General features: G+C 50.5%; 3 protein-coding genes across 4 annotated transcripts in view; 1 reads left to right on the top strand and 2 right to left on the bottom strand.

The window, feature by feature from the left end:
* The window catches only part of TPST2 (tyrosylprotein sulfotransferase 2), a 48,342-nt gene extending 42,230 nt beyond the window's left edge, over nt 1-6,112 (bottom strand). Inside the window, exon 1 of the mRNA XM_047697381.1 lies at nt 6,011-6,112. The gene's annotated coding sequence lies outside the window, so the exon portion shown is untranslated. The remainder of the gene's footprint in view (nt 1-6,010) is intronic.
* Nucleotides 6,113-10,777: 4,665 nt separating this feature from the next.
* Nucleotides 10,778-24,687, top strand: part of CRYBA4 (crystallin beta A4) — a 31,014-nt gene continuing 17,104 nt past the window's right edge. Inside the window, exons 1-3 of one of the 2 annotated variants that reach the window (XM_047697488.1) lie at nt 10,778-10,860; nt 12,835-13,027; nt 18,381-18,541. The gene's annotated coding sequence lies outside the window, so the exon portion shown is untranslated. The remainder of the gene's footprint in view (nt 10,861-12,834; nt 13,028-18,380; nt 18,542-24,687) is intronic. The other variant, XM_047697489.1, reaches the window with a different exon arrangement.
* CRYBB1 (crystallin beta B1) lies at nt 12,743-24,413 on the bottom strand. The gene is made up of 5 exons (XM_047697487.1): nt 24,246-24,413; nt 22,404-22,522; nt 18,403-18,535; nt 15,049-15,191; nt 12,743-12,952 (listed from the first exon to the last, which is right to left on the bottom strand). Exons 1-5 carry the CDS (start codon nt 24,411-24,413, stop codon nt 12,769-12,771), a joined length of 747 nt encoding a protein of 248 aa, XP_047553443.1. The 3' UTR covers nt 12,743-12,768.

Raw genomic sequence — 24,687 nt, 5'->3', positions numbered from 1 at the left:
GCAGGTGGCCTCTAGAGCTGGGGCAGATCTGAGTTAAAATTTCTACTGCTGTCACATCAGGCCTGTGTGACCTCAGGGCAAGTGACTCAATGGTCTCTGAGCCTCAGTTTCCAGGAAATGGAGTGGTCAGTCACAAATGGCCCCCTGATCCCTTGCAAGGACAGAGAAAGTGTATGGGATGGTGTTCCCGGAGCCGTGCAGCTGGTGTAGATACATTGGGACACAGACACACACTCACCACGGCACAGGGACCTCTGCAGGCCCCAAGTATCTCACTGTGGGTTATGTGGAGACCTGAACCAGGTAAAGTGGGGCCCTGGAGCCCAGAGACAGGGGCTTCCCACCCAGGGAACATGGAATGGGGACAAGCTCCCAATCTATCAAAAGCCTCGAGGCTTCTAGGGGCAGACTAGGTATCGGGAGGCCTCAGACAACCTCCAATGTCCTAGAAAAGCAGAGCTGGAAGGACTCTTGACGAGGGTGGAAACCAGGGGTTAAAAATCTTTGGTTTTAAAGCAGTGAACTGTGTGTTAACGTGACACCCACCCAGGCAGGCCCACGGTGTTCTCAGAGCCCTGAAAACCTGTACTGGACCAGAGGGCCCTTGGGGCCAGACTGGTCATGCATGCAATGGTGGGGAATGGTCTGGTGGGGACCACAATGATCAGGAGAGCCCAGGACATTTAAGGGGGAGCTTCAGGCCACTCCAGTTTGGCCCAGGCTCCTGAGTTCCCCAAAGAAGTGGGAAATTGGATGATTCTCTAAAAATAACCGAATGTTGTCTCAATTTAAAATAAAATACCATGGGAGCTAAATAGGAACCGCCTTGTGGGTAAAAGGCATCAGCTGGCAGCTTGTTACAGTCCAACCTGCCCATTTCATAGGTGGGGAAACTGAGTGCCAGAGAGAGAAAGCACCTCGCCCAATGTCACATAGGAAGCCCAGCTGGGACTCAGCCACCTACCAGCCCATAGCCGGCCCCAACTGCTCAGAAGTGTTGGGGGGAATAGGAGGGAGTGGAGGGATCAGGGTTGAGGGGTAGGAATCTGGACTTCACAAGCCAGAACCCTGCTTGTTCTGTCATCCAGGATGGAGCGCAGACAAACGGGCGGGGAAAGGGATAAACGTGCATTAATAATACACAGCAGTTTGTAACAGTATATGACAATACAGTAATAATAACCGACACCTTCTGATTATTTTCTATGTGTTGGGCATTAAGACAGGGTATCCAGCGGGAGTAAGATGGTAATTAGGAGTGCAGACTCTGGATTCAAATCCTGTCTCTCCCACTTCCTAGCAAGATGCCCTTGTGCAAGTGACTTCACCTCTCCGTGTCTCAGCTTGTCCAATTCCTATGGGCACTGGGAGGATCAAATGAGTTCATGTACACAGAGCGCCAAGAACACTGCCTCGCGTCTGGTGAGCTCCGGGGGTATCAGTTGTAATTATGGCCTTTTGACAGATGGGGAAGCTGAGGCTCCCCAAGGGACACGCGTCGCTCAAGGCTCCAGCAGCCTACGTCACCCTGAGCTGTCGTCAAATTCTGCCTTGCAACAAGGTAAGCACTTGAGCCCCGTCCGCTCTCATCCAATCCAGGAAGCTGGTCGTATCTGCACCTCTGCTCTATAGATGGGAAAACTGATGCAGCGGGAAGGCAGCCAGGGAACACAAATGCACACTGGCTGAGCGGAACAACCGGATTCTGATGGAGATGCAAGCCCTTGAGCATGCACACTGCCACCAGGCCTGCTTTCCGGCCACAGCATTCCAGTCAAAAGTCTGGTGGATGCACGAATGCACTTGGCAGACAGACTGGCAGCCCTGTGCTTGCCTCCCACCATCTGCGCACACGGGATGACATGAAGCTCCTCCCCAGGGCAGGTGGGCACTGCCCTAGGCCGCCCTTCCCTGCCATTTCTGGAGCTCGGCTCACCTCACAGGCTGTTCTCAATGAATTACTCCCATGAATCCTCCTCATGCCACAACTTAGAGTGGAAGAGACCAGAGAAGGGCCGTGGGAAGGCGCAGGCATCTCAGAACCTTCTCCAGAGTGGCCCCAGACAACGTGAATGCATAGCTGTGGAGCACAGAGAAGGGGCCTTGCAGATGGCAGGAACAGGTGGCTGGGGGTAGGGGGCGGTGGGCTGGGGGGGTGTGGGGGGGTGGGGAGGAGCTGCTGTTACCCAGACAAGTTTCTGCAGGGCCACAGGGCCATGCCCGGGCTCTCAAATCACTACCATCAGCCACTGCTGACCCACCTCTTTTACTACGAATCTGTTCACAAAGCCACATCAATAACACGGTTTGACAGCCTTACCAATCCCAAGGCGGCACTAGATCCAAGTTCTGACTCAGTCCACACCCATTTCCCCAGCAGGATACACTGAGGCCCAGAGACTCTTGCCTAGTCTCCTGAACCCTTATTCCATTTCCCCAGGCTACCCAGGAATGCTTGGTTTTACAAGGACAAGGAAGGAAAGTATGCACAAATGAATAAAGGCAGGAGGGGCTGGTGACAGGTGTCAGAGGCCCATCTCCATGACCATCCCGAACAGCAGCTGCCCAGGTAGGATGAGGCTGCTCAACGGGAACCCAGAATGCACAGAGGGATGCAGGGTTCAGTTCCAGAACCAACACATGACAGGCTTAAGAACATAAGGAGGAACGGGTGACCTTCAAGAAACTTGGTTCTTCAGTGAAAATGCCGTGCTCTGACCTGGGCTCTCCCCCAGGCAGCTTCACTCTCACAGAAAGCAAAGAGCATGACAGAAGAGGTGGGGTCCCAGGCATGGGGGCAATGCCAAGAGAAGGGAGGGGATGTCTGCGTGTCATCCCAAGGGGCACCAATGGGACCTGTGTAACTCAGGACTACAGGTCTCAGGTCTGGGGGCAGAGGCAGCAGGGAGGTGGCATCTGTTGAAACAAGCAATGGGTCCCTGAGGCTGCTCAGATGGCCCACCCCACATGGCCACCAGGGGACGTCACCTTCAGAATGAGCAAAGGTGGCCGGGCTGGGACCCCAGCCCTTTTCGCCGCTGAGGGACTGGCCTCTGCAGCTGGCCTCGGGTGGGAAGGTCTGGGCAGTTCCACTCTCTTCCCTCCTCCCATGCACAGGTTCCTAACAGTCTCCACCAGGTCCTGGGGCAGGCACTGCAACTCCCTCGGCCCCTCAGTGCCCCCCACCCATCTGCACAGAGCTCAGGAGAATACCCTCAGCAATTTTGTCCCTGGTGGTCCCAGAGATGCTCCCGGTGACCCGCAGCACACTCCTTATTCTGCTAATGAGGCATTTAACTCGATGCGTATTGGAAAATAATTTATAACGAGCACATCAAAGCCAGTGATTTCAAAGACTATAACTGCTTTGCAGACTACGTTTATTTAAGATGATCGGTACCCTCCTCCGCCGCTGGTGAGATTATAAAATGGGGCAGCTGCTCTGGGAACCTGGCACTTCTTCAAAAGGTTAAACACAGAATTATCATCCAATCCAGCAATTCCACTCTCAGGGATATACTAGGGAGAACTGAAAACACAGGGGCACACACAGACTGGTACACGGATGTCCACAGCGGCAGTGTTCACAACAGCCGAAAGGTAGAAATAACCCAAATGTCCACCAGCTGAGAATTGCATACCCATGCAATGGAGCATTAATCAACCATTAAAAGGTAAGGAAGCACAACTAATGAAACAAATAGAACACTGTATGTTAACTAAACTGGAATTAAAATTAAGAAAAAAGGGGCACCTGGGTGGCTCAGTTGTTAAAGCCTCTGCCTTCAGCTCAGGTCATGATCCCAGGGTCCTGGGATCAAGCCCCACATCAGGCTCTCTCCTCGGCAGGGAGCCTGCTTCCTCCTCTCTCTCTGCCTGCCTCTCCACCTACTTGTGATCTCTGTCAAAACAAATTAAAAAACAAAAAATTAAAATTAAGAAAAAACCAAAAACTTAAAAAATAAAAGGTAATGAAATACCAAGGGGGCCTGGGTGGCTCAGTCAGTTTGGTGTCTGACTCTTGGTTTCAGCTCAGGTCATGATCTCTGGGTCGTGAGATCAAGCCCTTGTCTGGCTCCACGTTCAGCAGGGAGTCTGCTTCCCCTCACCCTGGCCCTGCTCCCACTCATGTTCTCTCTCTCTCTCTCAAATAAATAAATAAATAAATAATCTTTTTTTTTTTTTAAGTTAAAAAAAAAAAAGTACGAACTGCTACACACAGCCACATGGATGGACCTCAGAATCACCCTAAGTGAAAGCCACCAGTCACCAAAGGCCACATTGTGCATGACTCCGTTTACAAGAAACGTCCAGCACAGGCAAATTCATAGAGGCGGAAAATACATTAGTGGTTGCCAGGGGCTAGGAAAAGAGGGATTGAGGAGTGATTGTGGATGGGTCCAGGGTTTCTTTTTGGGTGACGAAAATGTTCTAGAATTAGGTAGCCTTGGTGGTTACACAACTCTGTGAATATCCTAAAAAACAAACAAACAAACAAACAAACAAAAAACCAAAAAACTACTGAATTGAATGCTTTAGAAGGGTGAATTGTAGGATATATGAATTCTGTCTGTAAAGCTGCTATGAAGAGATTTCATGAGGTTTTAAAAAATAAGGCGATACAGACACATTCACTGAGTACATAATAGAACAATAGGGATTCAGTACAGTAAATGGGTTCACGAATGACTCAAACCCAATTTCACAGTCATGGAAACTGAGGCTGGATGAGGAGGAATGACTTGCACAGACTACATCACTACTAAACCAGAGTGAGTCACCCCGAGATTTGCCAAACTCCAGAAGCCTGGCCTAACCATCAGGACACCCAGCTGAATGAAGGAAAAGACATGGGGTATGGAGAGAGACATCTGCAGCCCAGGATGGGAGGTTGATGAGTGAGGGAAAGGGCCAATCACCTGTGTGGGTTTCAAAACAGGAAGTATCCGACAATGCCTATAGAGTGCCAGAGAAGGCTTCCAGGATGGGGCGCTGCCTGAGGATTCTGAAGGATGAGTAGGAGTTTGCCAGCTCCCCTCCCCAACAACCATACATGACACATGAGGTCAGGAGGTCTGAGGGTGGGTTTCAGCTCTGCCACATCCTACCTGTGGGACCTACTAGGGCCGTGGGCACATGACCTTTCTGAGCCTCAGTTTCCCTATCTATAAAAGGGGAAGAGGACAAATGATAGGCACAGTGCCTTGTAACCACTGCACTCCATTGGATGGTTCCCACCCTTCCTCCCGAGGGGACGGGCATTTGAGTGGGAAAGTCAGACCTGACCTCTGCCCCACATAATAACGAGTCTGGCAAGTCCGGCAAAGCAAGCCTGGGTAATCAAGCCCCCCTTCCTTCGCTGCCACTCCCAGTCTCAGCTTTATCAAGCACCTCCCGTCCAGCCCACACTAAGAGGGGGAGTTTGCCGGGCCTGGGTTTTCTGGAGGAATTTCGCCTCCTCCTCCCCAGCGACCCTAAGTTCACCAGGGCTCCCCCTACCCCATGCTCTCGGCAGCCCCCTCCCTAGCCAGAGATTCCGCCCCCCAATGCCTCCACTCTGGACACGCCTCGCAACTGTACGGCGTTGCAAGTTAACTTCCACGCGCCCCCCGCGCGTCCCGGAGCCCTCCCAGGGGTCCCCGCACGCCGCGGAGGGGCCAGGGACCCCGACGGCGGTGACACGCCGCCGCCCCCCACCACTCCCTACACACACACGGGCGCTGAGCGCCGCCCCGGCGCGGGGCCCAAGACGAGAAGAGCGGTCAGGGGGCCGGGGCTCTGCCGCACCCCGTGGACAGCGCTCGGGGCGCCCGGCGCCTGCGGATCCTCGAACCGGCCGCGCGCGCGCCACCTCCCGCCCAGCTCCCAGCTCCGGAGCCCCAGCAGCCGCGTCGCGCCCGGGAAGAAGCCGCCCGGGCCGAGGGTTCCCCGGCCCCCGAGGCCGACCCACAGACGCCCCCCTGCCGACGGCCGCGGCCCGGGCCCCACGCGTCACCCCAGAGCCACCTACCGTGCAGAGGCGCTAACAGGCGACCCCGCGCGCGGGGCTACTCCGGGCTAGCCAGCCGCTCCGGTAGGGGAGGGGGAGTCGCCCGCGCGCGGGGGCGGGGCCGCGGCGCCGTGACGTCGAGAGGGGGCGGGTCCTGAGCGCGGCCCCGCCCCGCACCCGCGGGCAGCCTCCAGACGGCGCGGAGGGGCGGGACCGCCCAGGAGCTGACCCCGCCCCGGAAGTCCTATTTTGCTGGTTCACTTACCCCCAGGACGGGCGGCTCAGCACTCTTCCTGTAGGGACAGGTCTGTTTCGGAGAAGTTCTCTTCTGTGTGTAAGCAGCGAAGTGGAAGGTCGTCAAGAAGTGGTGTAAGAGAAGACTAGACCCTGGACAGAACAGAGTGCTACTGTGTGTGTAACACAAGGAAAAAAGAGGGAGGGGCTATCATACAGATTCATAGACATCTCAGGTTCTGAAGAAGGGGCTGATTTTGCCCCGCTCCCCCAGCCCCACCCCAAGGACATTTGACAATATCTGAAGACATTTTTGGTTGTCACAGCTAGGGTGCAGGGGTGTTCTACTGGTGTCTAGTGTCTAGAGACCTGAGATGCTGCTAAACATCGTGCAGTAACACAGGGCAACCCCTTCCCCACCCACCCACCCCCCGGGGCTGAAATGTCAGTTGTGCTGAGGGTGAGAAACCCGGACATACATGAGTAAAATAAAACTACAGGCTTGTAGGTCTCAAGATATTTAACCTCTCTGTACCTCTATTTCTTCATCTGTAAAATGAGTATATAAGATCTATATGTGCGTTACATGCATATGCATTGAAGGAAGGGGAAGGAAGGGATGCAGGTTTACCTTTCATTGTGAAAAGTTTTGTGTGTGTGTGTGTGTTTTTAAATAAATCCGTAACAGTTACAACCATAACAGCAAACACAGACACAAAGTGCGAAGCATTTATCTAAACATTTCATCTATATTTACATATTTAAACTATAAAGAGCTTGTGTGATAGGTATATTATCATCCCCATCTCACAGATAAGAAAACCAAGTGATACGGATATTAAGTAATTTGCCCCAGGCTAGCCATGCGTTCACTCATTGTTCTTCATAAATTAATTCATGGGTCCAGTGAATAGTTCCTCCCATGTAGAAAGTATTGGGACTGACAATATGAAATCTCCCGTCCCCATGAAACTGGCTGTTACTGAAAAACAAAAACAAAAACAAAAACACACATCATATAGTGTTTGTTGTGCATATAGTAGAGGCTTTGTATGACTAACTGCATAGTAACTCTGCTGGGTGTTTTCCTTTTTTAAAAAATATTTTATTTGTTTATTGGAGAGAGGGTGCTTACATGAATGGGGGGAGGAGCAGAGGAAGAGGGAGACACAGACACCCTGCTGAGCAGAGAGCCAGCCTCAGCGCTTCGGCTCAATCCCAGGACCATGAGATCAGAACCAGAGCCCAGGGCAAACGTCACCCAGGTGCCCCCCTGCTGGGTGTTTTCTAATGGCCCTTTGTGGGTGTAGAAATGGACATCAAGGGAAGACATCTGAAGGGGGAGCATTTCTTTAATAACATTCTAGCTAGCATCTCCTGAGCGCCTTGTGTCAGGCACTGGGATTCTGCAGGTGACAGGAAGACAAAGGCCCCTGCGTCCAAGGGGGAAACCAGACCCTTCAACAAGCATTCACGATAAAGTGGGCACCTCTAATTGGAGAAGAGGAAATGGGTGGATTTAACGTGAGCCAGGGAGGAAGGGCCAGGAGTGTTCACACTAAGTCCTGAAGCCTCCAAAAGTGTGTCAGTCACAGAGACCAGCAGGTGCAAAGGCCCAGCAGGAAGCACCTTTCAGATGCAGACTTGTGAGAAGTGCAGTGGACAGGATGTGGGGAGAGGGGGAGATAGGAGGTCAGAGGGGTCTGCAGGGGCTGGATGCTGCAGGTGACTGTGGGAAGGAGTCAGGACTTTGTCTTGTAGCAATGGAGAAACAAGGAAGGTATTCCGTTGGGGAAGGACATGGTTAGTTTTGCTTTCCGCACAGATCCACAGAGCAGGACAGCAGGGAAGCTGCTTTGGAGGCTCTTGAAGTACTCCAGGGGGGGTGACCAACCCAGGGTGGGGCCAGAGGCATGGAGGGAGTGTTCAGGTTCCAGAAACATCTGGAAGACAGAGTTAGCAGATCTTGGTTTGGGGGCTAAGGAAAGGGACCGGATGATCAGGTTTCCAGGTTGGACCTTCTCCTATCAGCCCTCTGACTCAGCAAGTCTCAAGCTAGCTGTCCCCTCCTTGAGGAAGCCTACGGGCCCCCCAGGAGGTCCTGATGAGGTGGCCACTGGCCCATGCCACCCAGGAATCTGATGTGACTTTGAAAGCAGAAGAAGGATCTCATCCTGTCTGCTCCTCCAGTCTGTGAACAGCCGGGTGGGGGCCTTCTCTGCCTTCTCCCCCAACATTTCCCTTAGCACTCAGGAGGCCATCAGCCAGTATTTGTCAGAAGCAGGAAGAATAAATGTGGCATAAATGTGATTCCCAAACTCCAACTCCGACGTTGAGGAAGATGTGGCTAATGATGATTCAGGGACTTGCTGTGCTTTAAGGTCCTTATATGTGTTATATTCAAGTTGATCCTTTATTCCTCCCAACAACCTGCTTACTCCCATTCTACAGATGAGGAAACAGAGGCTTCGTAGGTTATTTGTCTTGACCACAGGCAACAGCTTGTAAATGTCAGAGCTGAGATGCCGACTCAGGACAGTGGTGGGAGGAAATGGCCCTGCAGGGAGGGGACAGGAAGAAGCTAAGTTAGAGGGGCAGGTTGTTTTCTCCGGCTGGAAGGACCTGCACCCCTCCTGGGTGGGTACCCAAGTTTCAGAAAGCACCCTGATATGACATAGCTGATCCAGATGCCTGGCCGTCATGACAACGAGGCTCTAAAGAGATGCTCACCTCTCTAGAAGTTCCTCAGGATACCCTGGCACAACATTCCTTTGCCAAAACTCGATTGCTATGTGTCCCTCAGCGTCTGGCTCTGGCCACCTCTTCTGGGTGGTCCTTCGACCCACACACCCCCCCTACCCCAACACACACACACTGCTGACTTGGAATCCGTACCCTGTTGCCAGGAACATGGTGGTTCGCCTTCTGTTGCGGTGGATGGGAGAGAACATTCCATAACCAAGGTGCTTTATCTCCCCAAAGGCTCATGACTCTGAGATTCTTGAGCAGCAATCTGATGTTGGAATGTGATGCCATCCCAGCTGGCATGGCATTTGGAAGCTAGCCTTTAGGGCAAAGCTCCTGCGGGGTCAAAACCAGCAAAGAGAAGCCCCCCAGAAAGCTGTGGGCACTGTAGCCATGGGCCCAAGCCTGGCTCCAGGGGTTACCTCCAGCAGGGTGCCCATCAACTGAAACTCTGAGTTTTTTACTGAGAAAGTAAAAAACTCAGAGTTTCGGTCTCAAGATGAAACGTGTGACTTATCTTTAAGCTCTGAAACTCTGTTCCTGGTGGTGAGAAGCTCACATCTTGTTGGAAGTAGGACCCATGGCAGAAGAAACAGGTCCATAACTCTTACGTCCTTCTCCCTCCTGGACTTTTTCCATGTTCTGGTCTTGGACTTACTTGTACTTTGTATTTGCTCTTGTTTTGATACATGATGTGTTTATTCATAAATTTGTTAACAAAAGTTAAACAGGGGCGCCTGGTGGCTCAGCGTCTGCCTTTGGCTCAGGTCATGATCCTGGAGTCCTGGGATCGAGTCTTGCGCTGGGCTCCCTGTTCAGTGGGGAGTCTGCTTCTCTCTCTCTCTCTGCTCCCCTCCTTCTCACCCCTTCTCCCACCCCCTAACTCATGCTCTGTCTCTCTCAAATAAATAAATAAAATCTTTTTTTAAAAAGCTAAATAAATGGGGTGCATGGGTGGCTCAATTGGTTAAGCGACTGGCTTCAGCTCAGGTCATGATCCTGGAGTCCCGGGATCTAGTCCCGCATCAGGCTCCCAGCTCCGTGGAGAGTCTGCTTCTCCCTCTGACCTTCTCCCCTCTCACTCACTCTCTCTCTCTCAAATAAATAAAAAAATTCTTTTTTAAAAAGCTAAATAAATGTATAGATATGATGACAAATCAAATATAAAATAATTACTTTGTTATTTCTGTCCTAGCTGTTGCTGGCTCGTCTTGCCAAGTGCTTGTCTCATGTTTTAGCATTGCTGACATTCACCTTGTTTGTAAGAAACACCCGTAAGAAAATGAGGGCTTTGACACCTTTCTTTGAGTTAGAGCAATCTGGAAAATCTAGATTATGAATACACATAAGTTTTACCACTCACCAAACCAGTGGATTTCTGTTCTGTTTGCCTTTTATGGGACTCACAAGATGGATACCCAGAAGAAAACAAAACACCTGCTATGTCCAAAATAGTTCTTCCAAGAAGTATGAAATACAAATTCTAAGTGATCAGAAAACAGTGGCGTTATATTTGAATAGAGAGTGTTTCTCTTTCCCTTTCTCTTTCTCATCAAATCAGGTGTCTTGTAGTCCATGAAGCCTTGGAATTGGTTTCATGTGCACCATGTGACTGGAAGGCTTGACTCCACCTTAGTAGAATTTTAAAGCTGTACCCATAGACCTTGGGAATTGAGGATGGGAATCTATGTAGCTTGACTTGGGAGTCAGAGAATCAGGGAAGCTTAGAGATGAATTGCAGAATCTTACAGCATCATGGAATTTGGGAACCATGGAATCCCATGGTTAAACAGAATCTTGGTGCTGGTTGGACATTGGAGCTGCCTTTGTAAAGAACGGAACAAGTCCCAGGGAACAGAAGCCGTTTGCCCAACACTTTGCAGCTTCTAACAGTAAGTCAGGGCAAACCCCCATAGCTTCAGTTTCCTGCCTGGGGATCTCGTCTTCTAGTCCAAGACAGGAGAACCTGTCTTCTAATGCAAGACACTGATCTTATTGGAGGGTGGAGGTGGAGAGAAGGAGGGTGGGAAGGAGAGGGAGCCTGCATGCCCCAGAGTTCAAGACCTTCTGAGTCAGGTGGTGCCTCAACTTTGAAGCTCAACAAAACCACAGAGTGGGGTGTCATGAGGCCCCACCTTTCTTTCCAGCTTCATCTCCTCCGCTTCTGCCCACACAACCACCAAGCTAGTGCTCTCCATTTCAGTAAGCTTGGCCTGGCCTCACCACACACTCTCTCAACCTCTGTGCCTTTCCCATGGCACTCCAGGCCGGCCAGGTACAGCTGTGTAAGTTGGGCACAGTGCAAGTGTATTGCATTCACACGGCAGACATATAAATTCTGGCAGATGGCAGTCAAGTGTCTTGAGGAAGAGGCATCTTTTTATCTTTTGTACAAAGGTGCCATGTGGGATAGTAAGTAAGTTCCCTGCTGTTTGTTCTGCCTAGAATGTTATCTTTCCTCTTCTCTACCAAGTGAGTTCCTGTCCCATCCCTCAAGGCCCCCTCAAATATACCCTCCTCCATGACAACACCTTCCCCAGCCTTCCTGTGTGGATTAAAGGTTAATAACATCAATCAATAATAAGTGTTGATACAGGAGTCAATATAGCCTGGTGCAGATTTCCAGAGAGCAGGCCATGTTCCATTTACAGTGAGACAGATGATTCTCAGTGGAACTTGGACCCACGATTAAATAACACAGCATCAGATACAAGAAAATAATGCTCTCTTTAATCTTTTTTTATTATAACAGGGGAAAAAAATCTCTTTGGAGCAAGCATGTCTTTCATATCTCTCTCCAATACTTGCTAATCACCATTTTATCAAAGAGCACGTGGGGAACGGGCTTAGAGCCTTCCACAGGCGGTGGTGTCTGTTCGATACTTGGCCTTCTTAAAATTGTATTTACACAGTTGCTTTCTATCTATGGCGTAGGATGATGATTTTCCGCTTCCTGTAGTGTTACAAAGTTTTATTTACAAATCAATGCTTCTAAGCACAAAACAGGAGGTCTATTTAAAAAAAATATATATATATATATACACACACACATATATATATACATATAGAGAAAGAGAGAGAGCGAGAGAGAGAGAGAGAGAAAGTAAATAATACAACAGGTGTTAAGCCGAGAAGGCAAAAAATCATGAGCGTGCATGAAAGAGTAGAGTTTGAAACCACGGATCTGTTTAAGAGCGTGGGCTCAGCAGCCAGCCTGCCTAGGTTCAAATGTCAACTGGCTGTGTGACCTTGCCCAAGTCACTTTCCCTCTCTGAGCCTCAATTTCTCCACCTGTTAAATGGGAATGATTATAATGCCGACTGCTTAGAGTAGTCCAAAAGGTACACTAAGAGAATGTGTGTAAAGAACTTTGCAGTGCTTGCTGTTTTTATTACTAGCATACATAATTATTAACACTGAGGATGGGGCGCCTGGGTGGCTCAGTCGGTTAAGCAGCTGCCCTCGGCTCAGGTCATGATCTCAGGGTCCTGGGATCGCGCCCTGTGTTGGGCTCCCCACTCAGTGGAAAGCCAGCTTGGAATTCTCTCCCTCTCCTTCTGCCCCTTCCCCTGCATACATGTTCTTACACGCTCTCTTTCTAAACTAAATGGATCAATCTTAAAAGAAAAAAAAAAAGACCGAGGAAGTCACAAGTCGGCAATGATCGGGGGCCCCAAAACTCACATCTATGCACAGATCCAAGAGACATTTTGGCTTTAGGAACTTTTATTTGCATGGGAAAGATGGGGAAACTGAGTCTGAGGGAGGGGCGGGGCAAGGGAGAAGAGGAAGGTATGGATTTACTTGGGGGGCTCGGCGGCCAGGACCGGGAAGCAGCCCTCACGGTGCCACTGCCTGTCGCGCAGGCGCCTCACAGCCTGCATCTGCGGCTGGAAGGCCCCCCACTCGTTCCAGTGCCGGAAGTCGCCGGGCTCCAGGAGGTACTGGTACCCACGGTAGCCGGGATATTGATAGCCGACCCAGCTGGGAGGGAAGCAAGAAGGACAGGGTGGAGACGGCCAGACTCCCTGCCCGGTACCCGGACCCCAGCGCAGACCGGTCAGTTTTGCACCAGCAATCCTCTTTCCATCCTTTCTGGGCTCGGGTCACGGGAAGAGGGCGCAGCTCCTCTGTCCTGGCTTTGTCCCTTCCTGGGGTTTCCTACAGACCTCTCTAAAAGACGTTGGTTTCCCGTTCTATAAAGTGGGAGTGGTCACTAGGGCTAGTTTATTACTGGACAGAAACGGGAAAATGTACCAGAAGCCCTTACTAATTATACGGGGTCTGTGCGTGTGTGCACACATGGTAGGGAGGTAGGTAGGTAGCATCTCACTGGCGGTGACCCGGGGTTTACAGAACAGGATGGGAGGGATGAGGAGGGATTGGGGATCGCTTAGCCATAAGGCAGAGGAGGACGAGGAGCCTCCTTTCAAATAATGGTTTCCTTTGTATGTAAGTGAATTTATAAGTAGTGGTGAGGAACGCACATTCTGGTATCAGCCATACCTCGGTTCAGATCCTAGCTCTGCCTCTTGCTAGCTGCGAGAATCAAAGTGGAGGGCTTATCAGAACTCCACCTTGCTGTCTGTGAAATGATGCTAATACACCTGTAGCATTGGTTTGTTACAAAGTTTCCCTAGCTATTCACTGAGAATGAATTAGCACAGTGCTTGGTGCATAGTTATCATGAATGATTCATTTCGGACTTCTGTCATTGCCTGTGCTGGGAGGGTCTGTCCAGGCCTTTCCCACACACCGCCTGCCCATCTTTCAAAGTGGGCTTTAAGTTCTAGCCCCCTCGGATAAACCTCTGACCTGCCCTCCACTCCAGCCGGCATACCCAGGTCCCAGAAACCTCCCGTCCTCCTCTGACCTGCTGTGTGGGCCATCTCTGACCCAGTGTTGCCAGACATACTCTCATGGGGCTATGTGGGCCTCCCTGCTGAGCTGAGTGAGCTGCCTGAAGTCAGGAATTGAGCCTTGTTCATTCCTGCCTCCCCCAGGGTCCTAGTACGTTGCTGGGCTCACAGGCCATGCTTAGCAAATTTCATGCGGGCTTCAGGGAAGAAGAAAGGCCGAGGAAAAAGCCAGCGCCTGATGCTGTTACAGGAACTCAGAGTCTGGGTGAGAGACAGAAGTCCTATATTTGACTGCAGGAGACCAGGAGTGTCTGGCACGGTTTATCAGAGGTACAGGACCTCGGGGCATCTAGTCCTCCTCTGTGTTCTCAAAGAAACGAAGTCTCCGGCTCTGTTTTGAAAGCTTCAAATCTGAAGAGTTTGGACAAAGGACACTTTTAGATCAGGGAGTCTGACGTGCCCATTGAGCAGATGGGAAATCTGAGGCACAGAAACGGGCATAGGGCTCACCCAGGTCTCACAGCACTTCGGTGATTGGTCAGCGCCCCTGCATTCACAATCTCGTCTCTCAGAAATCACTCTGCTCAGGGTGCCTGGGTGGCTCAGGGGGTTAAAGCCTCTGCCTTCGGCTCAGGTCATTATCTCAGGGTCCTGGGATCGAGCCCCACATCAGGCTCTCTGTTCCACAGAGAGCCTGCTACCTCCTCTCTCTCTCTGCCTGCCTCTCTGCCTACTTGTGATCTCTGTCAAATAAATAAATAAATAAAATCTTTAAAAGAAAGAGAGGAAGAAAGAAAGGAAGAATGAAATCAATCAATCAATCAATCACTCTGCTCATTTCCCCAGAGGCTCTGGATTTCCCTGAGTATGGTCTTTCCTGAACACATATAGACTCATTGACCTGTATCCAGTCTGTCTGTATCACTTTTTTCTCCAACCCCAAACTGGTCTAGAAGTGTTTATTCTCTCCACCTTCCATCTTTTTAGAGCCAGTTGCCGGGTTTTTTTTTCCATTGGCATGTAATTCATCAAAGTACAAATCCACTCTCCAGAGGAAGAAAGTTCTGTGGGTAGAATCCCAGGCACCAGCCCTGGGAGGATTTGGGAGCAGCCATGTGGCCTTTTCCTATGCACCCGATGTTATATCCTATAAGGAGAACGGCCTTTGAGTCTGTCTGGGCTTGCCGCAGAAGCCAAGGGCCTGGCTGGAGGGGTGCTTACGTTCCACTGGAGACCTTCACGCTGCCCACGCGGTCACAGAAGCCGTAGACCCAGAGACTGGGCACGTCATCCTCCTGGATCTCCATGGTGTTGCCCTTGAAGTTGGCACCTTCAAACAGGCAGATCTTGTGCTCCCGGGAGTCCTAGAGAAGAAGAGACTGGGTCAGGCATGTGAAGTATCAATGGGGCAAAGAGAAGTAACTTTGAAGGGCCTCATGGATGTGGAGAGAGAGAGAGCTGAGTCCGCTCGGGCCACCATGGGACTTGCCCAGGATTGCCACTGTCCAGCCTGGAAGGGCCCTTCTCATATGGGGAAAGGAGATAGCAGCCTCAATTCCATGGCGTTGTCATGAGGATTAATCAAAGTAATCCATACATCACCCTTAGCAAAATGCCTGGCATACACCAAGTGCTACCATTATTGGTATCACTATGGCCAGAGAGGCAGAGACTCAGAGAGGTCAGGATTTTTTTTTTTTAAGATTTTTTTTTTTTTTAAATTCATTTGACAGAGAGAGATCACAAGTAGGCAGAGAGGCAGGCAGAGAGAGGAGGAAGCAGGCACCCCACCGAGCAGAAAGCCTGATGCGGGGCTCAATCCCAGGACCCCGGGATCATGACCTGAGCTGAAGGCAGAGGCCTTAACCCACTGAGCCACCCAGGTGCCCCGAGGTCAGGATTTTTGATTGACATCACATAGCCAGTGAGAGGCAGAACCTTTCAGAGAAGCATTTCATTCCTCCCCTCCCCTTTTGCATCCTTCTCCCCTGCGGTCCCTGGGCCACAGTCACAGCAGGTCTTTTCAGGTTCCTCTACACCTAGTTCATCCATGCTTCAGGGACAACGGAACTCACTTTGCAGTGAAGAAGGCTTCTAGGCTTCCTGTGGCTGACTCCATTCTCATTTTCCAGGGGCTGGCTTCCCTGAGCACCCCTGGACTGCTTCCACCCCCACCTCCCACCCCCATCAGAGCCCCACTCTCCTTTCCTGCTTTCCCAGCACTCGACATGGCCCCTGTACAGCATGGGCCACGTGCTTTGTGCTTATAGATTGATTTCTGTGATTAGGTTTTCAGGAGCCGCCTCCCGGGAGGGCGGGTACCTTGCCTGTCCCGTGGAGAGTCAAGCACCCAGAGCATGCAATGGAGCCTGGCAGGAAGAGCTCAACCCACAGTGGTTTGAATACAAGACTATAAATGGTAGATGGTCAGGGGAGACATCCGTCTAATTTCTCAGGAGCCAGTGCTGGGAAGGAAGGAGTCAGGAAACCCAGCAGGGAGGGAGCTGGAACTGCCCAGGGAAGAGATAGATAACGATGGCCTGCAGCAGGACAGTGGCTGGGATGGAGAGGAGAAAGTGAGCTGGTCCTCTCAGCCCTGGCTACGCAGAGACTACCTGCTGGGCATGAAGAAGATATCAGTGCCTGGGACCCAGCCCCAGACATTCCGACTTAATTGGTCTGGGGTGGGGCCCAGGCGCTGGGATTTGTTTTTTCCTAATAACATATTTTATGTAAGCGAATATGTCCAACCTATTATAATTTCAATATGCAACCAATATAGCAACATTAACCAACTAGTTATATTCTTATTTATTTTTTACTGTGTATTCAAACCCTGGCTTTCTATGTCACATCTAAGTGCACATCTCTATTCAGACTAGTTATGGTTTAAGTACTCAACAGTCCCGTATGGCTACTGCCTACAGTATTGGACAGTAAAGCTCTGGAGGCTTCTGAAAATGCCCTGACTGGTCAGTTCTCCAAACAAGCTTTGTTGACAGATATTGCCTTTTAAGGACCATTGACTAAGAGATAAATCTATGAATTCTTTTCTTTACTTTTTTTTTTTTTAAGAGAGAGAGATCATGCACAAGCATCGAGCATGGGGAGGTGGGGGAGGGGTTCCGAGGGAGAGAGGGTCTTAAGCAAACTTCACACCCAGCATGGAGCCAGATGTGGGGCCCAATTTCACCACTCTGAGTTTATGACCTGAGCCGAAATCGACAGTCGGATCTTAACTGACTGAACTAACCAGTCACCCCAAGATGAATCCATAAATTCTTATAAAGGGTTCATTATAGCCTGATAACTGAGGCCCAAAATCTGAGAAATACATCAGGAATGCTGTGGTTGAACAATCCATTAAGATAAGTTTGGTGAAGCCAAAACAGTTGACATCATGGACATTCATGAATGTTCTTTATGGAAATTCCTATCATGGGGGCACCTGGGTGGCTCAATCAGTTAAGCGTCTGCCTTCAGCTTGGGTCATGATTCCAGAGTCCTGGGATTGAGCCCCGAATCTGGCTTCCTGCTTGGTGGGGAGTCTCCCTCTCCCTCAGTTGCTCCTCCTGGCTTGTTCTCTCTCTCTCTCTCTCTCACTCCCTCTCTCAAAATGAATAAATAGAATATTTTTTTAAAAAAAGGAAATTCCCATCATGGAGGCAAAAGTTGGTTATTACTGGAAATCAACCCTGGTGAATGAAGACATGGCTGGCTCATGAGTCGTAATCAGCACAATTCTGAAAAAAAAACTGAATTTCTTAGGAATAACACCACTGAGCCACTGATCTTGGCTTTGAGTCTTTTTAAAATTATACCATTTAACTCAGTTAAATATTATAAAGGAGCTCACTCAGTATATTGTCTTAACATCATGAAGTTCAAGGTGCCTTTCTACAATATCCGTCTTCTCAGCTCCCACACAAGCTTGAACCTGCACGTTTGACGTGTTGGATAAGCACTGGGATTTTCAAAACCTCTTAGGAGATTCTAATGTGCAGTCAGGAATTAGAAACATTCCACAAACAGAAGCAAGGGAGACACTGAAGTTTCTAGCTCTGACTGCTGGGGTATGGACTCTCAAAAGCAGCAGGGAAGGGGAAAAAAAGCACGGTTCATGTTTCTCATTTGTCCAGGGCTTCTAGCAGGGTCTGGATTCCAGGGACATCTTAAGAACCAATGAAAAAAAAAAAAAAAGAAAAAAAAAAAAAGAATCAATGAGCAGGGCGCCTGGGTGGCTCAGTGAGTTAAGCCTCTGCCTTCAGCTCAGGTCGTGATCCCAGGGTCCTGGATCGAGCCCTGCATCGGGCTCTCTGCTCGGCAGGGAGCCTGCTTCCCCCTCTCTCTCTGCCTACTTGTGATCTATCTCTCTGTCAAATAAATAAATAAAATCTTCAAAAAAAAAAGAATCGATGAGCACCAGAGCCCAGCGCCCTTGGCCGTCACCCCACCCTGCCTGCCATTCCTCCTCCTTTCTCCTGCTTGTCCCACATTCTCTCGCCTGCCATCACACCTGACACCTGCTCCTGCCCTCCCCATTGATCCCCCAGGACCGGATCAGGAGCCACTCACCATCTTGATAGGCCGGAAGGACATGAGCCTGTCACTGCGGTAGCTGCTTGACCACGTGTCCCAGCGCGGATACTCGCCCTTCTCCAGGACGAACATCTCTCCCCGGAAGCTGGACTGCTCAAAGGCGACCCAGCTGGATGTAAGAGGGATGGATAGAATGATAGGGGGGCCGGGAGGAGCAAAGGCAAGAAGGAGAGAAACCATCAGCGGAAGCCTTCCCCACACCCTTGCAAGGCAGCCCCAAGACCAGTGGGTTTGACTCTAGGCTAGGTTACTTACTGGCTGTGTGACTATGGGCAAAGGGTTCTGCCTCTCTGAGAGGCTTGGTTTCTTCATCTAACATGCCTATTTTCTTGGAATTGGTCGATGATTAAATGAGATAGTGTGTGTCACTATGTAAGCAAAATGTTTCCCCAGTTGTGGGATTCTCATCATTTAAGTACTCCAAGAACCTGGAGTAAAATAGACGTAAGAAGACATTTTTATTTTAAACCTGATTACAGCTAGGAGAAAGTCTCTGTTGGATGCTGAGGGACCTTTGACACTCGCTAGCCTCTCTTTCTGTAGCAAGGGAAGAACAGCTGCCTGCCCAGAGCCTTAAGCAGGCAATGGTATAATAGCCCGGTTTTATGTTTGTTGCGTTCGTTTTTTATGGGTACCTATTACTTATTGCAAGGGATTCTGGCTTTCTATTTGTGCAAGTGATGTAAACGTTCTTTAAAAAATATATTTATCTGTGTTCAAAAAGGTCACTTAAAATGAAATACATTAAATAAATAACAGTCCTGGAAATGCAGGGGTATGGGGAAAGTTGATACAGGTGCCTGAATCCTGTGTTTGATAAGGACTGGCTTGGAATACGGAACCCACTGGTAATTGTATGGGGGCAGTTAGAGGGAACTGGTAGTAACAGCCAGCTCTCAGATACCTCGGCGAATTAAATGTGACAGCATTTGAAGCTATTCAGTCCTCTAAGAGAACTGATTACAAGTTTGAAGACAAATGGGGCTTTCTTGGCTTTCCCAGTGCAGCCTCATTAAGGATGGGAAGTGAACTTGTGTTAAAGGGACCCCCTGGTCCTGGGGAAGTTGATGAGAAGTTGAGGTAAGCTTTGCTTTACATGCATTCAGGAGTTCTCAGGGGACAAGAGAAACACTGACATTAGTATTATCTCCTTGAGATCTTCCTCAACCCAGAAGTAGGTGGGGGATGAGCTACCACCATGGTCTGAAACATAGTGAGTCCCAAGAGCATCAGGCCTTTGTCTGAGGAATGAGCCAACCCACCCTGGAGTGACAGGCTTGAAGATGGAGTTGTGCTCCTAGAATAGAGGGGAATCTGCCTCAGCCCTGCTTGATCTGGAGTAGACAAGAAAAGGAAGGAAGGAAGGAAGGGGTAATGTTTGCGTGAATGGGTAGATGAATGTATAGGTAGGGGGTTGGGTGGGTAGGTAGATAGATGCGTAAAAGGACAGATGGCTGGGTGGATGAATGGATGGATGGATCGAGGGAGGGAGGAAAAGTAGGAGGCAGATGGATGAATAAATGAAAAATGAATGATTGGAAGGATGGATGGACAGATGGATGGAAAAATTAATGGTAAGTAGATGGAGGATGGATGTATGGATGGATGGATGGATGGATGGATGGATGGAGTAATGGTTGAGTGGATGGGTAGGTGAATGGATGGAGAGGTGGGTGGATAGGTAGGTATATAGATGCATAATAGGATAGATGGCTGGGTGGATGGATGGATGTATGGATGGATGGCTAGAAGGAAGGAGGGAGAGCGGTAAGCAGATGGATGAATAAATGGAAAATGAATGGATGGATGGATGCATAGACAGATGGATAAATGAATGGTAAGTAGATGGATGATGGATGGATGTGTGGGTGGATGGATGGATGGATGGATGGATGGATGGGAAGAAAGTCTTGGAAAATGGTGCCGGTCAGGAGATAAGAGCATGAACTCTGGAAACAGACAGACCTAAGTTCTAATTCCAGCTTATCATTTATTTGCTGCATGACTTTGGGCAAGCCACTCAAGCTTAGTAAGTCTCAGGAGATGAGAGGAAAGATGACACGTACCTTGTCAGGATGTTATGAAGGTCTAAAAAGGAATGCACAGAGCAAGTCCAGTGCAGAGAAAGCCCAATGAATACTATCTTTGATGGTTAAAAAGGGAGGACAGCTGCTGGAGGTCTGAATTTATGGAAGGACAGATACTGATCTTGCCACCCTGCCCACCTCTCCCCAAATTCACCCCTGTCATAACTCTGGGAGTCATAACACTTAGTGAGAACTTGTTATAAGAATGAGGAACTGTAAATATTTCTTTCAACATTTTTTTCTCCTCTCCTGTAGCTCCCTGGTGCCTTCTGAACAAGGAGAGAAGTAGGGCAGGGATATTAAGTTACGGATAGGGAAACTGAGGCTCAGAGGGGTAAAGTCACCAGCAAAGGTCCTGGGATGCTGTCAGGGGTCAGGGTGAAGGCTCCTAAGTTTCACGCCCTGCCCCTCTCCCCAATTCTGGGTTGAGGGCACCCCTCACCCCTCCTTCCCCAGCCCACCTCACCCTCTCCATCCTTTTTCTACTACAGTCTCTCCCACAGCCCTAAGGTGCCTGACACAGACCCAAGGCTGTGTGACACTGACCACAGCCCCTGTTCTCTTTCCTATGGCGCAGCCCCAGAACACACACTGAAAACCAGCTGCTTCTTTGCTGGAGGAAAAATACTCTGGGTTTGAGTCACTGTCACCAAAAAAAAAGCCCGAAAACCCAAATTGGCCACATCCGCAGCTTCTGTTCCCAGCTGGGCTTTGGGGCTGGGGGTAGGGCTCAGACTGTGTTAACCAAACTAGGGTGGGGGTGGACGCAGGAGGCAAAAGGGCGCCCCTCCCCACCACCTATCCCTGGACCAGGGTGACTTGGCTGAACTCACAGGACAGTGGAGAGGGTAAACAGTCATCCCTGTCACCTGCTATGTTGGGACACTCACAAAGGGCCAGGCCCATGCTGCCTTATCTCCTCCAGGCCTTGGCATAATCCAGGGGAGGTTAGTGGGGACCATTAGTCTCCCCATTTCAGAGATGAGGAAACTGAGGCTCAGAGACTGTACAAGGTGACTGAGGGAGGTAAGACTAGAAGTCACGCCTGACTGACTTCAAAGCCCATCTCTGCCCTTTGTACTGTAGGCCCACGTTGCTGGGCATATAGGCTGGGCATAGCCTTTGGGGGTTTGGGGCTGGTGAGACAAGAGGCAAAAGGGCCATGTGGGTCTTGTTCTGTGTGCTGACCTCAGCCCACAGGGGTTGGAGCTGGTACAGCCACTTTGTGCAAGGGACAACTGCTCCTGCTTTACATGGCGCTAAGGCCCTAAGGCCCAGAGAAGCCCAGAGAGGCAGAGGCAGGCAGTGGAGTAGCACTGTGGATGACAGGATTGACCTGAGTTGATTCCAGGCTCTGCCACTCACCACTGCATCCTTGGCCAAGGGACTTAACCCCTCTGAGCCTCTGTTTCCCCAACTGTCAAATGGGCATAAGGATAGCCCCTGCCTTACACAGCGATCATGTAGGTAAAGCCCTCCATCAGTGCCTGGCACCTCGTGGGTGTTCAACAGATGCTTATTATTTCTTGTAGGGCTGCTTGATGCCCAGGAGAGGGGTTAGCTTGTGGGTCCTTGGCCCTCTGGTCTCCTCCTGCCCTCAGCGCCTCAGGTTTCCTATAGAGAGATAGCATTCCTCCCCCAGAATCATGACTCCCTGAGTGTAACCTGATGCTGACCAAATCCCCTCTCTGAACCTCAGTTTCTTTATCTGTAAAATGGGAAGGGGAATAATACCTCTGTCCTGGGTTTGAAGTGAGGACCGGAAATGATAGCTGTGTCTCGGCTAGCACAGTGACGGAGCGAGCAGCAGGTGCCCAGTGAATGGCCGCTGCTGTTTCCTTATTATTTTACCCTGGCACTGGGAACGTCCTCCCCCCACCCCACACTCACGGTCCCGAGGTGACAATGAGGCTGCGCACTCGGTCAAAGCCACGGTCTCCCAGGTTCAAGCACTCCCCAGAGAATTCCACACGACGGCCCTGGAAGTTCTCCTGCTCGAAGACCACCAGCTGCAGGAGAGAGAATATCCCCATCCCGGGGGGAAAGGGGTGCAGAGTGAGGGGGAGGAGGTACACTTTCCATCTGGAGAGGCTCCAGGCCAAGACTTTGTTAAGTACCTACATAAATAAAAGCAGATCATAAAAGAGTGGGCCATGAGCGAAATTCTGGGAAACAATCCTGCCCTCCCTTCCTTCCACTTCTGAGCTTAGGGTCTGCACCATCATTAGGGACTGATGGATCGACCTTCCTTCCTTCCTTCCTTCCTTCCTTTCTCTCTTCCTTCCTTCCTTCCTTCCTTCCTTCCTTCCTCTGCTGTTCCTTCTTCCTGGAGTGCCCTCTCCACCATACATCCCCATCCTGGAGTTCATGTTCCCTGTCCTCTCTAGGCTCAGATGTCACCTCCTCCAGGAAGTCTTCCCTGATGCTCTCACCCCATGTGGGTTTGGTTGAGTCCTCTTGCACGGTGCTTAGGCTGCTATTATTAGCACAAGTAATAGTCACTGCTGCTATGCTTCCGGATCTCTCTCTATGCACCCTCTCTCCCCCTTTATTCAACCTCCAAAGACCAAGGGCTCCTCCAGGGCAGGGTGTGGGGTTGATCTAATTCCGCACTTCCAGCCTTGGCCTCAGTATCTGCCTTAGAGCTGAGGCTCAGAAAACACTCGCCAGTCCATGTGCTTCAACCTAGGGGCCTCTGCATTGAACTTGGGCTAATCCCTGCTTCACTGAGCCTCCACTGTATTGGGTTTTCATCTGCTCATTGTCCCAAATTGGGAAAACCTTGCCATTCACATCAACTGAGGCAAGTGCCTTCCTTCTCCAGACCTCAGTTTCCCCAGCTCTATGAGGAGGAATTCCACATACTCTTGACCTAGCACTTTGCTCCTACACTTGTCCTTCCAAGAGGACTTCTGGTGGGTGGGCCTCAGGAGATGTAGATAAGGACATCCTGGCCACAGCATGCTCCACAGCAGAGCTAGAACCCACCCGACGGTCCCATTCTGAAGTATCATACAGCTGCCAACACGAGTGACCAGAATTAGCGATCTCATAGTAGGTGAAAAGGAAAGATAAAAACCCAGAATGATTGCATACAGCGTATTTCAAGAAGTTAAAAACATGTAAAATGCCAAGAAAGGAATTTCTTTCAAAGGAATACTGAGTAAAAATGCACGCAGGTGGCTGGCGGGGAGAGGTGACAGTGGCAGTTGCCTTAAGGAGGGGAGAGGAGTGGTGGGCTCATGAGGGAGACTTCAGGGTTAGAGGGTGTTTACCAGGTTCTGGCTTTTAATGGGGGTGGGGGTGAGTTTGCAGGCAACTGTTGTATTAGTCAAGGTTAAATACAAATGAGTGATTAATGAACTAACGAAACGACAAGGGCAGGTGTAGACCCCGTGGGCACTTGTCCCTAACCCAGCATTGTGAAATGACCTGAGCCCTGAAACCAGACCAACCCCAACCCCAGGGACTGGGGAAGTTCTTTCAGTCCTCTCTGCTTTGAAGAATTTTCAGGAAGGTCTGAGGCCACCTGCTGCTCCTAGAGTGCCTCTGGGGAGGGCTGGTGGTTTCTCACTTTTGAGAAACTCTGAGCACAGGCTGGTGCAAGCTGGCTGGGTGGCTAAGTGGAGAGGGAGGAGGGAAAGGGGAGGGGAAGAGAAGGGAAGGGGAGAGGGGAGCAGGGGGGAGGACGTGCTGGGGTGGAGCCCATCCCCTATACCTCAGGGTGTGTACCTTGTAGCTGCCAAGAGGCAGGTCCCCAGCTTTGGTCGTTGGCACGGAGGCTGGGGCCAGGGCGGGGCCGGGGCTGGGGGCAGGTCCTGTGGCCGGGGTGCCCTTCCCCTTCCCATCAGGCCCTGGATTCACGGCAGCCGTAGCGGAGGCCTTCACAGCCTGAGACATGGTCCCCACCTGCAAACCCCTATAAAGAAAACTTTGGCCTAGGTCACTCAGGGATGGCACCCTCAAGCTGTCCCCCCGTCTCGCATCCTGCCACTAGATGTTTGCAGCCTTCTTTGAACTCATTTTCTCTCTTCTCTTTCTAAAATTGTGGTCTAGGGACCACGCACCCTTGAAATGCCTTCCTGCCGGTCCTTCTACCAGCCACACCTTCCCTTCCATCCCTGTTCCCCACTATGTCCTTCCTTTGCGTCCCTTAGCTGTGCACACCGCTTAC

This window comes from Lutra lutra, chromosome 12 (genome assembly GCF_902655055.1).
Source record: "Lutra lutra chromosome 12, mLutLut1.2, whole genome shotgun sequence".
In the NCBI taxonomy this organism is placed as follows: Eukaryota; Metazoa; Chordata; class Mammalia; order Carnivora; family Mustelidae; genus Lutra; species Lutra lutra.
Note: the sequence above shows the minus strand (reverse complement) of the source record. Positions and strands in the feature narration are given on the sequence as shown.